At 47.1% G+C, this 13,545-nt stretch overlaps 1 protein-coding gene across 1 annotated transcript; it reads left to right on the top strand.

Moving 5' to 3' along the window:
- Nucleotides 1-3,231: 3,231 nt before the first annotated feature.
- HOMEZ (homeobox and leucine zipper encoding) lies at nucleotides 3,232-10,409 on the top strand. Its single transcript, XM_032238135.1, has 2 exons — nucleotides 3,232-3,447; nucleotides 8,183-10,409. Exon 2 carries the CDS (start codon nucleotides 8,243-8,245, stop codon nucleotides 9,710-9,712), a length of 1,470 nt encoding a protein of 489 aa, XP_032094026.1. The 5' UTR covers nucleotides 3,232-3,447; nucleotides 8,183-8,242; the 3' UTR covers nucleotides 9,713-10,409.
- The last annotated feature ends 3,136 nt before the right edge of the window (nucleotides 10,410-13,545 follow it).

Raw genomic sequence — 13,545 nt, 5'->3', positions numbered from 1 at the left:
TTCCCAGAATTCCTCAGGGGGTCATGCAGAGGTGGGTTGCCAATTTTTTTTACTACCAGTTCGAATGTGCTCCTGTGTGCGCTTGCGCGGGATGCTTCTGCGCATGCACAAAGCATCTGGGTGGGTGGGTGGAGCCTCCCACTGCCGCTACTACCAGTTTGGCTGATCCGGGCCGAACCGGGAGCAACTCACCTCTACGGTTGTGCTGAGAAATGTTAAGACAGATGGACTTCAATTCCCAGAATTCCTCAGTCAGGCCATGCTGAGGAATGTTAAGACGGATGGACTTCAGTTCCCAGAGTTCCTCAGCCAGTCATGCTTTAAGATGGGTGGACTTCAATTCCCAGAATTCCTCAGACATAAGACAGGTGGACTTCAATTCCCAGAATTCCTCAGTCAGGCCATGCTGAGGAACTTTTAAGATGGGTGGACTTCAATTCCAGAATTCCTCAGACATAAGACAGGTGGACTTCAATTCCCAGAATTCCTCAGACATAAGACAGGTGGACTTCAATTCCCAGAATTCCTCAGCCAGGCCATGCTGAGGAATGTTAAGACGGGTGGACTTCAATTCCCAGAGTTCCTCAGCCAGTCATGCTTTAAGATGGGTGGACTTCAATTCCCAGAATTCCTCAGACATAAGACAGGTGGACTTCAATTCCCAGAATTCCTCAGACATAAGACAGGTGGACTTCAATTCCCAGAGTTCCTCAGCCAGTCATGCTTTAAGATGGGTGGACTTCAATTCCCAGAATTCCTCAGACATAAGACAGGTGGACTTCAATTCCCAGAATTCCTCAGTCAGGCCATGCTGAGGAACTTTTAAGATGGGTGGACTTCAATTCCAGAATTCCTCAGCGATAAGACGGGTGGACTTCAATTCCCAGAATTCCTCAGCCATAAGACAGGTGGACTTCAATTCCCAGAATTCCTCAGCCAGGCCATGCTGAGGAACTTTTAAGATGGGTGGACTTCAATTCCCAGAGTTCCTCAGCCAGTCATGCTTTAAGACGGGTGGACTTCAATTCCCAGAATTCCTCAGCCAGGCCATGCTGAGGAACTTTTAAGACGGGTGGACTTCAATTCCCAGAATTCCTCAGCCAGTCATGCTTTAAGATGGGCGGACTTCAATTCCCAGCGTTCCTCAGCCAGTCATGCTTTAAGATGGGTGGACTTCAATTCCCAGAATTCCTCAGACATAAGACAGGTGGACTTCAATTCCCAGAATTCCTCAGCCAGGCCATGCTGAGGAACTTTTAAGATGGGTGGACTTCAATTCCCAGAGTTCCTCAGCCAGTCATGCTTTAAGACGGGTGGACTTCAATTCCCAGAATTCCTCAGCCAGGCCATGCTGAGGAACTTTTAAGATGGGTGGACTTCAATTCCCAGAATTCCTCAGTCAGTCATGCTTTAAGATGGGCGGAGAATTCTGGGAGTTGAAGTCCTCCAGCCTTAAAGTACCCAAGTTTGGAGAGCCCTGCTCTAGAGATCAATATATGCGGACTTCAACTCCCATAATTCCCCAGCCAGCAGTCCGCCCATTATGGTCCTAAAATGAGATGGTTGCAAAACGCATCACCCGTGTGACGGAGCCAATTTTATGTCCTTTTTGCGGTGGTTATGAAGCGAACGCCACAATCATTAAACAATCTCATTGTTCACTATGGAGCAGAATACTAGTTTTTGTTCAAAAATGGAACACGGGGAAAGGATCCCAGGACATCCCAAACGGCCGTGAATGCGGGAGGGTTGCTAAATGCCCAACGTAGGTTCACATGACCAGAGGGGCAACCATTGGAACTCAAAGTCGGTCAGTATCCCGAGCCAGGTCCGTCCTAACTTCGAACCGTCGCTAAGCGACAGGTTGCAAGTCGAGAATTACCTCTTTTAAAGGAGTCTTCTGAACTCATTAACTCTCTAAACCGCCTTCGTAAACCTCATTCGGAAAAAGGCGCCAACCAAACCATTGTTATAAATGACAAGCTATCCCGGTCTGTCTGCTGTTGAACCTGGTCAAACCATGGTTTACGCCTTCTTTTTTTGCCTTCTGTTTTAGAAAGGTGAGTCAGATTTGTTTCCAGATGGGGTCTGCCATTACTTCCTTCCCAGGGCTGAGAGCCATTGACTGGCCCAAGGTCACCCAGTGATGAGACTCGGCTCTCCCAGTTTCTAGCCTAAACATGATACCAGCTTTTACTGGCCCAGCGCATCTGAACCCATCAATCGGGGTTTACATCAACTATGGCATGAAACAATACAATACAATAGCAGAGTTGGAAGGGACCTTGGAGGTCTTCTAGTCCAACCCCCTGCTTGGGCAGGAAACCCTATATCGTTCCAGACAAATGGCTATCCAACATCTTCTTAAAGACTTCCAGTGTTGGGGCATTCACAACTTCTGTTCCACTGATTAATTTGTCTCACAATCAGGAAATTTTTCCTTAGTTCTAAGTTGCTTCTCTCCTTGATTAGTTTCCACCCATTGCTTCTTGTCCTACCCTCAGGTGCCTTGGAGAATAGCTTGACTCCCTCTTCTTTGTGGCAGCCTCTGAGATATTGGAACACTGGTATCATGTCTCCCCTTTCTTTTCATTTAACTAATCATGATTTAGGCTTAAAAGAGGAATGTATTTTAGACCAGTGTTTCTCAACCTTGGCGACTTTAAGTCCTGTGGACTTCAACTCCCAGAATCCCCCCAGCCAGCACAGCTGCTATCATGTGGTGCTGTGCTGGCTGGGGGATTCTGGGAGTTGAAGTCCACAGGACTTAAAAGTCGCCAAGGTTGAGAAACACTGTTTGAGACTATTTCAGTCGCAAAAGCTGCCTGGATGAAGCGAGGGAGTACAAAAAAAACACCCGATCGCAATCCCGGGTTCGCCTCTTTTTAGACCCCTTAACTCAGATCCCCGCTTAACGCACGGTCGAAGCGGAGAGAACGGCCGCGTTCCGACGACCCGCGTAATCCCGGGGTTTGCCCCCCCGCCCCAACCCCGCTTTAACTTGGCCAGGGAAGCTGTCTAGGGCAGTGTTTCTCAACCTTGTCAACTTGAAGATGTCTGGACTTCAAGTCCCAGAATTCCCCAGCCAGCGAATGCTGGCTGGGGAATTCTGGGAGTTGAAGTCCAGACATCTTCAAGTTGACAAGGTTGAGAAACACTGGTCTAGGGAAGGAAGGCGGCACTCGAGCCGCTTCCTTCCCTCCGCCTCCCGGCCTTTGGAAGCGCCGCCCGCCCTGAGCGTTCGCGAACGCCGTGAAGCCACAATGAGCGGAGGGCGCCCTCTGAGCACGTGCAGAGCGCCGAACGGTCCGGAGCCTCCCCTGCCCGGCGCTCGGGGTGCCTCCAGCCAATGGCAGCCGGCCAGACAGCCCCAGCCTCCCTCTGTCTCCCGCGCCCGGGCAGCCAGCGCCCCCTCGCCAAGCGAAGAGCCGGAGCGCGGCCGAGCGGGTGAGTGGCCCGGGGAGGGAGCCTGATGGGCGGCCCGGCTTTTCCTCCGGCGCCCTTGTGCGGCTCCGATCCTCTCTTCTTCTCCCTGCCGCCTGCCTTCCTCTCTTTTTTTCCCCTTCCGACCACCCCGCTTCCTCCCTCCGCCGCCTTTGTTCCCCGTCCCGATGCTGGGAATTGGGGCGGGGGGGGGGGCAGAGAAAGGCGATCGGGCGGTGGGGTTCGCTGGACCGGGCGCTTGACTCCACAGGGAAGCTTGGAGAGGGAGCCTGGAGGCCGTGCAACATGGGTCCCGCTGTGGCTAAGAGCATGGGGAGGTGGACAAAGAGGAAGGGGCAAGGCCGCGCGTCTCCGCCCTCGCCTCCTCTCTTTTCAAGAAGGGGAAAGGGGGAGATGGGGAGGAAGCGGTTTGGGGGTGGGGGGCTGCCCGGGGGTCCCGCGTAGGGGAGCTGCGGGGTGGGAGGCAGAGAAGCGGGGGGGGGGGGGGCTCCGGCAACAGGTTTTGACTCAGGCGAATGTCTTGGGATTACAATGCGGAGGGCCGTTCCTCACTGAGGACTGGCTACTTAAGCGTCAGGCAAAGCCCATGGTGGTTTGTTTTCAACCCTACAGACTGATTTGTTTTATAGGGAGGAGGAGGAGGAGGAGGAGCCCATTCCAAGAGGTGGTGTGGAGGGAAGGAGGAAGGAAGGAAGGGATGGATGATGGAGGGATGGATGGATGGATGGATGGATGGATGGATGGATGGATGGATGGATGGAAGCCACCTCTGGATTTGGGGAGGGGGCAGAGAGGGGCCAGGGTAAAGGTTAGGGTTGCCATTTGTCAGAAATGGTGTAGGGTCTCCTGCTTAAGGGCCAGGGGTTGGACTAGATGACCGATAAGGTCCCTTCCAACTCTGCTAAATCTGAGACCAGAGATGAGGAGCGAAGGAGATGGATTGAAGGTGCAGCTGTTTTAGGGGTGCCCTTAAAAGGGGAGGGGAGCTGTTGAGAAGCAATCTTGGGACACCAGAGCCCAGCATGCACAGCCACTCCCTGGCCATGCCCGCTTTTCTCAACATTGGGTTTCTCCTCCTCATTTGAAAGAACCAGGCACAAAGTAGACAAATCTTCACATCTGCTTGCCAAGAAGTCCTGTGCGGCTACTTGTAATAGGTAGCATCTCTCTCTCAGCTAGTGAGTAACTACTACCTGCGGCTGCTGGTTGATCTGGGATTAGGAAGCCTCTGGGTGGATGCTGGCTCACCCACTAGGCAAAAACTCCAGCTTTACACAGCAAGTATTGTCTGGCCTTATGTTTGTCTACAGCTGCTGCACAATTATCCCCATTTTACAGCAAGCCTTGGCGGATCATCCTCGAGTTGTGACCGCAACGGAGTCCAAAATGTATATTGCCGAGTGAAATACTTGTGGAGTGAGTTTTGCCCCCATTTTACGACCCTTCCTGCCGCATTAAATTAGCAATCTGGAGTGAATCTGGTTTCCCCCATTGGCTTTTGCTTTTGTTGCAAGGACGCCAAAGGGGATCGCGCGACTCTGGGATACCGCGACCGTCATAAAGCCGAGTCGTTTGCCAAAGCATCCAAATGGTAAACCCCGTAGCCGTGGGGATGCTGCCACGATCGTGAGTGTGAAACACGTTCATAACGTCGCTTTTTTTCAGTGCCGTTGTAACTTAGGACGGTCACTATAAGTGAACGGTTTGCAAGTTGAGGACTCTCTGTGTGGGGTTTGGAGTGGGGAGGCCAGAGGGGTGGGCTTTTGTTTGGCATCAGGAGGCCGACAGCCGACATATCCATCAAGCATGGTGGCGGAAACCATCTCCGTTTTATTTGACTCCGCTTTTTTGAAACTTTTCCGTGGGAAAAAGAAAATGCATCTTCGGAGGCATCTCGTTTTTAAGGACCTTAAAAAGGATTTTTCAAAGACTTTGTTTAAAAAGGTGAACCGAGGAAGCAGAAGATGGAGAGGAGGGGGAAAAAAAGGGAGAGGCGACTTAGAAAAAGCTTTGGTGAAAAAGAAAACATCAGGATCCTCCCCACCACCACCTAGGACCCTAGCGCGCCCCCCCCTTCCCTTAAAGAGCCAGTGTCCCTTGGCGTGGGAAACTCCGCCTCCCGTTTCCCGGCGTGCCTTGCAGGGAATAGGAAAGAGAAGGAAGGAAGGGAACTCCTGAAGTGGGAGGGGAAAGAAAAAAGTAAGTACAGTACAGCGTCCAGAATTCAGCGAAGGGATTTTAAGACGGGTGGGGTGAAAAGCAGGGATGAGAAGGGAGTGGGGGGGGGGGGACCCACAAAGAAAGGGTTACTCAGGATGTTTGGGGAAGCGAGGCTGGAAAAGGAGAGATTTTGGTGGTCTTTATTTACATGTTATCATTCCAGAGACTGGTGCAGGATCGTTCCCATACACACCCACACTTAAGGAACACATGCTTGCTTCTCCTGAAGTGCATTTACTGAGCAAGACACATTATTCCATTAGTGGCAGGATTTACTAAGAGGCTGTGGCTTTGGGGGGAAGCTGCGATGGAGCAGTTTCCCATGAATTTTTGACTTCAGGCACCTCATTTCCTCCTGTCATTTAAAGTGGCATTAATTGCCCCATTATTTCCATATTATCTGTTTGCTAAGTTGAAGCCATCTGTTTTTTTCCACGGCTATTAAAGGGAAATTGGCTCTTCAGTCTGATTAGCACACGGCGTTTCCATTCGATTTATTCCCTCTCCAGGTTTTAAGTTCCTGGGTGATATAAATTATTGCGCTTTGAAACACCATCAGTTCCTCCAAATAGACTTGCTGGATAAAAAAGCTTCCAACAAATTTCGGGGGGCGGGAGGGGGGGGGATGCAGAAAGAATACCAAATAGGTTGGGTGGAAGTTGGCTTTAGCAAAAGGAATGTGTGTTTGTGAATAATAAGCAGGAACTCAACACTTTTGTGTCCTTTTCTGTAACGGAATTGAAATAAAAGGCCTACTTTCACCTGCGTACATCATTGGATTAATGAAGGGTTCATAAGCCAGTTTAGAAGCTGTAGTTTATAAATTGGTGTACATGGAGTGTTTCATGCTTCATACTATCCCAAAACTCCGGGAGCTTCTTGGCCAAGTAAAATATGATATTAATTGCAAATCCATACGAGGGGAGAGAAGGACAGGGAAGAGCGGTTTGCAGATGTTTTTTCAGTCTGGCACAGAAACCAAAATAACTTGGGAGTTGCAACTGTCTAGAAAAGAAGCTCGGTTAATGCGGAGAAGTAAGCGGTTTGGTGCTGAAGTAGGGTCTGGATGGGGCCACTTTTGGACAATAAGAGGTTCATGGGACAGGGTGCTTCTCTGGATCTCCTTCCCTCTAGCTGAAGCCATATTTCACTTTGCTTTGTTGGAATGTAGAGTGTTTTCCTCTACAGTGCCAGACAAAACAGTGATAAGGCTCATGAGAACCAAGGTCAGCTCAGCAGCGCCCTAGCAACGGCGGAATGATTCAGAGGTGGTTTCATATTTGAACGTGCTGATAGCGTGACTTAAGCGTCAGGCAAAGCCCATTTTGGTTTGTTTTCAACCCTACAGACTGATTTGTTTTATAGGGAGGAGGAGGAGGAGGAGCCCATTCCAAGAGGTGGTGTGGAGGGAAGGAGGAAGGAAAGGATGGATGGATGGAAGCCACCTCTGGATTTGGGGAGGGGGCAGAGAGGGGCCAGGGTAAAGGTTAGGGTTGCCATTTGTCAGAAATGCTGTAGGGTCTCCTGCTTGAGGACCAGGGGTTGGACAAGATGACCGATAAGGTCCCTTCCAACTCTGCTAAATCTGAGATCAGAGATGAGGAGAAGGTGCAGCTGTTTTAGAGGAGCCCTTAAAAGGAGAGGGGAGCTGTTGAGAAGCAATCTTGGGACACCAGAGCCCAGCATGCACAGCCACTCCCTGGCTATGCCCGCTTTTCTCAACATTGGGTTTCTCCTCCTCATTTGAAAGAACCAGACAAAAAGTAGACAAATCTTCATATCTGCTTGCCAAGAGGTCCTGTGTGGCTACCTCTACCATCCTCTGGAGTCTACTGAAGCTCACACCTACTGCTTTGGTGACTCCATCCAGCCACCTCATTCTCTGCCATCCTTCTTCTTTTGCCCTCCATCTTTCCCAGCATGAGGCTCTATTCCGGGGAGTCCTTCCTTCTCATTGGGTGGCCAAAGTATTTGAGTTTCCTCTTCAGGATCTGGCCTTCTAAAGAGCAGTCAGGGTTGATCTCCTCTGGGACTGACCAGTTGGATCGCCTTGCAGTCCAAGGGACTCAATGCAGGAGTCTTCTCCAGCACCAGAGTTCCATTCTTTGGCGCTCACCCTTCCTTATGGTCCATCCACAGCCATACATTGCAACTGGGAAAACCACAGCCTTGACTATATACACTTTTGTTGGCAGGGTGTTGCCTCTGCTTTTTAGGATGCTGTCTAGGTTTGCCATAGCTTTCCTCCCCAGGAGCAAGCCTCTTTTAATTTCTTGGCTGCAGTCCCCATCTGCGGTGTTCTTGGAGCCCAGGACAATAAAATTTGTCACTACCTCCATTTCTTCCCCATTTATTTGCCAGGAATTGGGAAGCCTGGATGCCATGATCTTAGTTGTCTTAATGTTGAGTTTCAACATTGCCTCGTTTACTTATTACTTACCATGCTGCATCTTTTGCCATTTTCCCCTACAACTGATGTATTTTTTGCTCTTTCCCTTTTCTTTTCCCTCTGCTCCAGCTCTTCGGAAAAGCCCACAGCTGATTCCCAAAGAGAGAAGACTTCTCGACCGCCGCAGCCATGCCCTCCAATAAGGACGTCTCTGGCTGCCTTGGCTCACCGCCAGGTTTGATCTGCTTGCCACCCATTTCCGAGCACCTCCAGCTGGTGTGGACCCAGGCGGCCCAGACAAGTGACCTGGACAGTAACCAGCACCTGCTGCAGACTTTCAGCTATTTCCCGTATCCCAGCCTTTCCGACCTTGCTTTGCTCTGCCTGCGTCACGGCCTGCACATGGAGAAGGTGAAGGCTTGGTTCATGGCGCAGCGGCTGCGCTGCGGCATCAGCTGGAGTGCCGAGGAAATCGAAGAGACTCGGGCTCGCCTCATCTATCACCAGGACCAACTCCACTTTAGTTGCCTGCTTGCTGGCAACCAGGGCGACTCCTGGCACCAGACTTGTAAAAGCCCTTCTTCGTACCACCATCACCAGCTGGCTCCCCACGCCCTGCACTATTCCGGTAAATATCCAGAGAACCAGCAACCTCTTGTAACCTCCTTAAATCATTGTAGTATGGCTCCAGGGACAAAAGAAATGGGGACGATCGCTCAGGACATTTGGAAATTGCAGGAAAACACCCCGCCGTCCCACTATAAGAAACCTCAGGAACATTTTGAACCTTCAGGGATCATGGTGAATTTTCAAAATACCAAAGAGACCATTTCCGGTGCTTATCCCCCCATCACAACCCTCGGCCTGGATTATAACCTCCCGGATTCTCATACGATGGCCTGGAGCTTCCCCACGGTGTCCCAACCGCCCCCCGAGTCCATCACGCCTGCTGTCAACGGCGGGAGCCACCCCACGATTCTTCCATTGGGTTCTTCGGTGAAAGCCGCCCAGCCGTCCTCGAAAATTACAACCAGTGTCACGGACCGTCAAAACCATCAGCATTCAGTCAGCGACCAGCAGACTTCTTTGCCAGAGGTTTTACGGAAGCCTAAGCGGAAGACGAAGGAGCAACTGGATTTGTTAAAGGCCTTCTTCCTTCACCGGCAGTGGGCCAGGAGAGAGGATTATCACCAGCTGGAGCAGGTAACCGGGTTACCCCGGGCAGAGATCATCCAGTGGTTTGGAGACACGCGTTACGCCCTGAAGCACGGTCAGCTGAGATGGTTCCGGGACAATGCAGGGCACAGTCCAGAGCCTGCTTCCTCAGGTGGACCTCCTCCTCTTCCTCCTCCTCCTCCTCCTCCTCCTCCCCAGCCATGCACAAATCCTCCAGACACAGGCCCCCTGGAACAGTACTGGGACACCCACACACAGCTGCAGGAGAATGACTTGCCGATGCTCTGCCGCAAATCAGGAATGAGCCCGGAGCAAGCGTTGGAGTGGTTTCGCTCGTACTTGCCTGCGCCGTGCGAGGTGGAGGTGTGTTTGGGGGACGACGACGAGGAGGTAGACGAAGAGATGGCGGCCGCGATGCTAAAGGCGGAAGATGAAGACTACGAAGAAGAGGAGGATGTGGAAGAGGAGGAGGATGAAGACTGAAGGACTTTTGTGTGGGTGCTGGAGGTTTTGGGACTTCTCTGATGAGCAGGCGGAAGGATCAGTGAGACAGAGTAGTAAATCCTGGGAGCCAGGTTTCTCTCCTGACCGTTTCCTGCTGATAGCGATGACTACTGCTAGAATGTTTTTTTTTCCTTTGAGCCACTGAATTTAAAAACAAAACTATACAGTGTTTATCAAGGGAGAATCACAATGGTATATAAAGAGGGGGTTTCCAACCCTTCAGATGTGAGTGGCCATGATATATGAATGCCTTCAGCAATCTGCAGGGTCTCAAAATGATTTTTCTGAAAAACTTCAGTCGGTTAATTGCATTGTTTTGGTTTCATATTGCTTCCTCTAGATGTTTTCCTTAATAATTATACAAATAATTGTTGTTTAGATCCCTAACCCTGAAGCCCAACAATTGCCTAATTTTGTTATCTTTTTTAAAGTATACAGATGTTTGGAATACAGATATTTTTCATTTACGCTTGGATTTATCTGTCTTGATTCTGTTTCTTCCAATTCATTTATTTTTTTTATTTGAGTTTAGAAACTGGACTGTTGAGTTACCAGAATTGCAGAGATTTGGCAAGCCCACTCTTTCCAAATTCCATGAAAGCCATACATAAGATTTAATTGGTCTAATCTCACAGGCCAACTATATTTTCCTGAGTAAATGAACAGTTATATGCTTGTCGGTGCTTATGTTTTGTTTTTATAAGCCAGTTCTTTGAAATCAACGAAATGTAGAAGACACACTAAAGCTATCTTTCCTGTTTTCATGCCTTCAAGATACGTTGGGACTAAAAAAAAATGTTAGTTTCTAGACTAGTACTTAAGATGGTGATTGATTGTAGCTGTTTTATTCAAATTGATATTTTGTCATTTATCTTCCATTTTCATTCCTTTATTTAAAAAAATTTTTTTGGAATGACTTCTAATATCTGCTCTTGATGGTCTTTATCATGTGATTCATATCATTTCTCTTAATTGCTCTGTTTTCTTTTCCTTGTTCCGTTAGTGCCTTGATTCAACAGCTTTCCCAGCCATGCAGTTTTTCCATTCAAGTCATATATCTGGTCTGTACTAGTTGGTTGATATAGAGAATTCAGGGCCAGTTAGAGACATTGTAAGTTAACAAGAGTGGCCTCTTGGAAAAGAAATACAAACACTCCTAAATGCTTGGTTATCTTCATTGGTCAAACTCTCATTGCCCTCAGATTGATGGGGAAAACAAAGCCCCTACATTCTGAGAATAGCTTTTGAGATTATTTTGAAAGAAAGTAAAGAGGAATTTGGTAGTTTGTGAAAGTATGAAGAGGTAGGAGACTAGACAGAGATTAATCATCTGTACTTTAAAATTTATATTTATTCAATACCATTTTCAATTTTTTAAAGTAGAAACTTTACAAATATATTCCGCAGGCAAGAGAATTTTAAAGTATTGAAATAACCTTAGGTAAAAAGAAAGTGGAACATGGATTATGCCGTACTTAGTGAAATGTTCAAAGGCTGTAACCCAAGAGAAAACTGAGCAGAATAATTTGGTTTGTGGATTGGTTACTTAATAAATTGAGAGTTAATAGATAATTATGTTCAGTAAATTATATCTGTCTTTTTCCTCTTTCTAAGTATGGTCTTTTTAAAGGCTTTTCTGTTTTGTTTTAGTTCTGGGAAACAACATTGGTTGCAAATACAATAATCCTACATTATGAGCAACCTGGGTCAAATTGTTTGAATATTTCATCTTGGAAATATACAAAGCATTTTAGCTCAGAGAACATACAACGTAATACATTTTCTTATCAAATCTACTCACAAAGTAAGATTGGCGCTAGGACTCACAGGTTACTTAATGGGCTATAATTGACAGTTAAAACATCATGTATCAATAATGCTGCCACGGAGTTCCCCAGCTAATTTTAGCCATTTTCCTTTATAAGGATTTTTTTTAAAATTATGTCACATATGCTAAGTACCATAAAAATACTTTGCCTTGTATAATAATTTTAATTTATTTACTATGCTTCATACACCAGTCAGCTTCGAGCAACCGTGAAGCGGCTTATTTCAAGTCAGAAAAAAAATTTAAATAGAATTTTAATCCAAACAGGGTCTCCTAATGGCATCACTCAATTACTAATGGATTGCTTTTTAATCAGGCTCAAATATTCGGAAGATTTATACTGCAGGAAATCTGCACAGAAGAGTCTATCTTGCATCTAAACATTAGGATGGATGTTTAAGAGCACAGCTGCTTTGGTCATCCCCATTATTGCTGATGGATTTGGCTGATGGATGAATACCTGAGGAAAAGTGCAATTAACTAGTTGTGTGGAGCCAGTCTTCCCAGTTTAGGACTACGTTAAATTCTGATCACTAGTTTGGTCAGAAAAAAATATATTCTAAGTTCTGATAACGGCAAGTAATATATTTCTAACATACTACAATTTTGGTTTAACAGAAGACATGAGGAATGAGGAAAGAAAACGGGACTTGGTTCCTTTGGATGTTGCCATTAAGATTTCTAAATCGTAAAGCAGGGACTTAAAAAAATTAACATTTGTTTTAGCAGCAAAAAAACAACAACAATATTATTGCATTTTACTGACAAGGGTGATGAAAACTAGAGGGGTGGGTGGGTAGAGGAGAGCCATAATTTAACCTGGATATGAATTACATTCATTGTCTTTCACAAAGCTGTGATCATGTAACATATGAAAGGGTGAAAATGAAGAATCCCTGTGGGCCTCACTTACCTGTGGGGAAAAGATGGTGTAGAGTGAGGCGTGAATCCCAGCTGAGAATGACAGAAAAGGAAAAGCCATTGAAATGAGTGAAACTTTTCTTCGTGTGAACTACTTGTTTACAAGTCTGTAGAGATTCTGTTATCCAGGTCATGGTTGTCCCAAAGTTGCTTTTTCAAGAGGCAACTGGATTTTCTTGGTTTTTCTTTGGAAGACGTTTTGCTTCTCGTCCAAGACGCTTCATCAGCTCTGACAGGATGGTGGGGAATGGAACCATGACCTGGATGACTGAGAATCTACAGACCTTTAGCTACACAATTCAGGATGAACACCCTTTGAATGGTGTGGGATTAGGAATGGATTTCCAGAGGGAAAATTGCAGACTACAGAAACATTAGCACTACCCAGGTGACCCTAAGGACACAGATAAATTTCCAAGTGCTTCAATGACCCTCTAAAAGGCTGCAAATGACCAACTGTCGGCAAGGAATATCAGTCCTTCCATTCCCCACCATCCTGTCAGAGCTGAAGAAGCTTCTTGGATGAGAACGTCATCAAAAGAAAAAAAACAAGAAGTCCAGTTACTCTTGAAAAAAAGCACAACCTGTCTGCAATCGACCTTTTACCTGTAGGGGGCGCAGTCTTTCAGCATTGTGGTCAGGAACAGAAGCACCTGTTGGATCTGTAAAAGGAAAGCAATAGGAAACAAACTGAACAGGAGGGCAAGTTCTGTCAGGGTTGAAGGGCTATCAATCTGTTAATCAATTTTCGCATTTATATGTTATGCTAAGCCTTTGTTTTGTATAACCATTTTGGAATATATAATGCCAGGGTTAAAAATTGCACAATATACTTTGGGCACAGACTGGTAATGTCAGGCATGCGCCAAAAGAAAAGAGGACTTTTCTAGGAAAAAGTGAGGGAGATTAGGACAAAGATTTATAGTTGATGTGATTATTCCTTGTGTATGGTTCCCCTTCTGTTAACTTTAAACAGTGCTGTTCAGTGACAACTTTGGGGGTCATTCAAGCTAAATCCAAAGCTTTGGGATTCACCTGGAGCTAATGGCCCTTAGGTGTTATT

Source organism: Thamnophis elegans, chromosome Z (genome assembly GCF_009769535.1).
Source record: "Thamnophis elegans isolate rThaEle1 chromosome Z, rThaEle1.pri, whole genome shotgun sequence".
NCBI lineage: Eukaryota > Metazoa > Chordata > Lepidosauria > Squamata > Colubridae > Thamnophis > Thamnophis elegans.
Note: the sequence above shows the minus strand (reverse complement) of the source record. Positions and strands in the feature narration are given on the sequence as shown.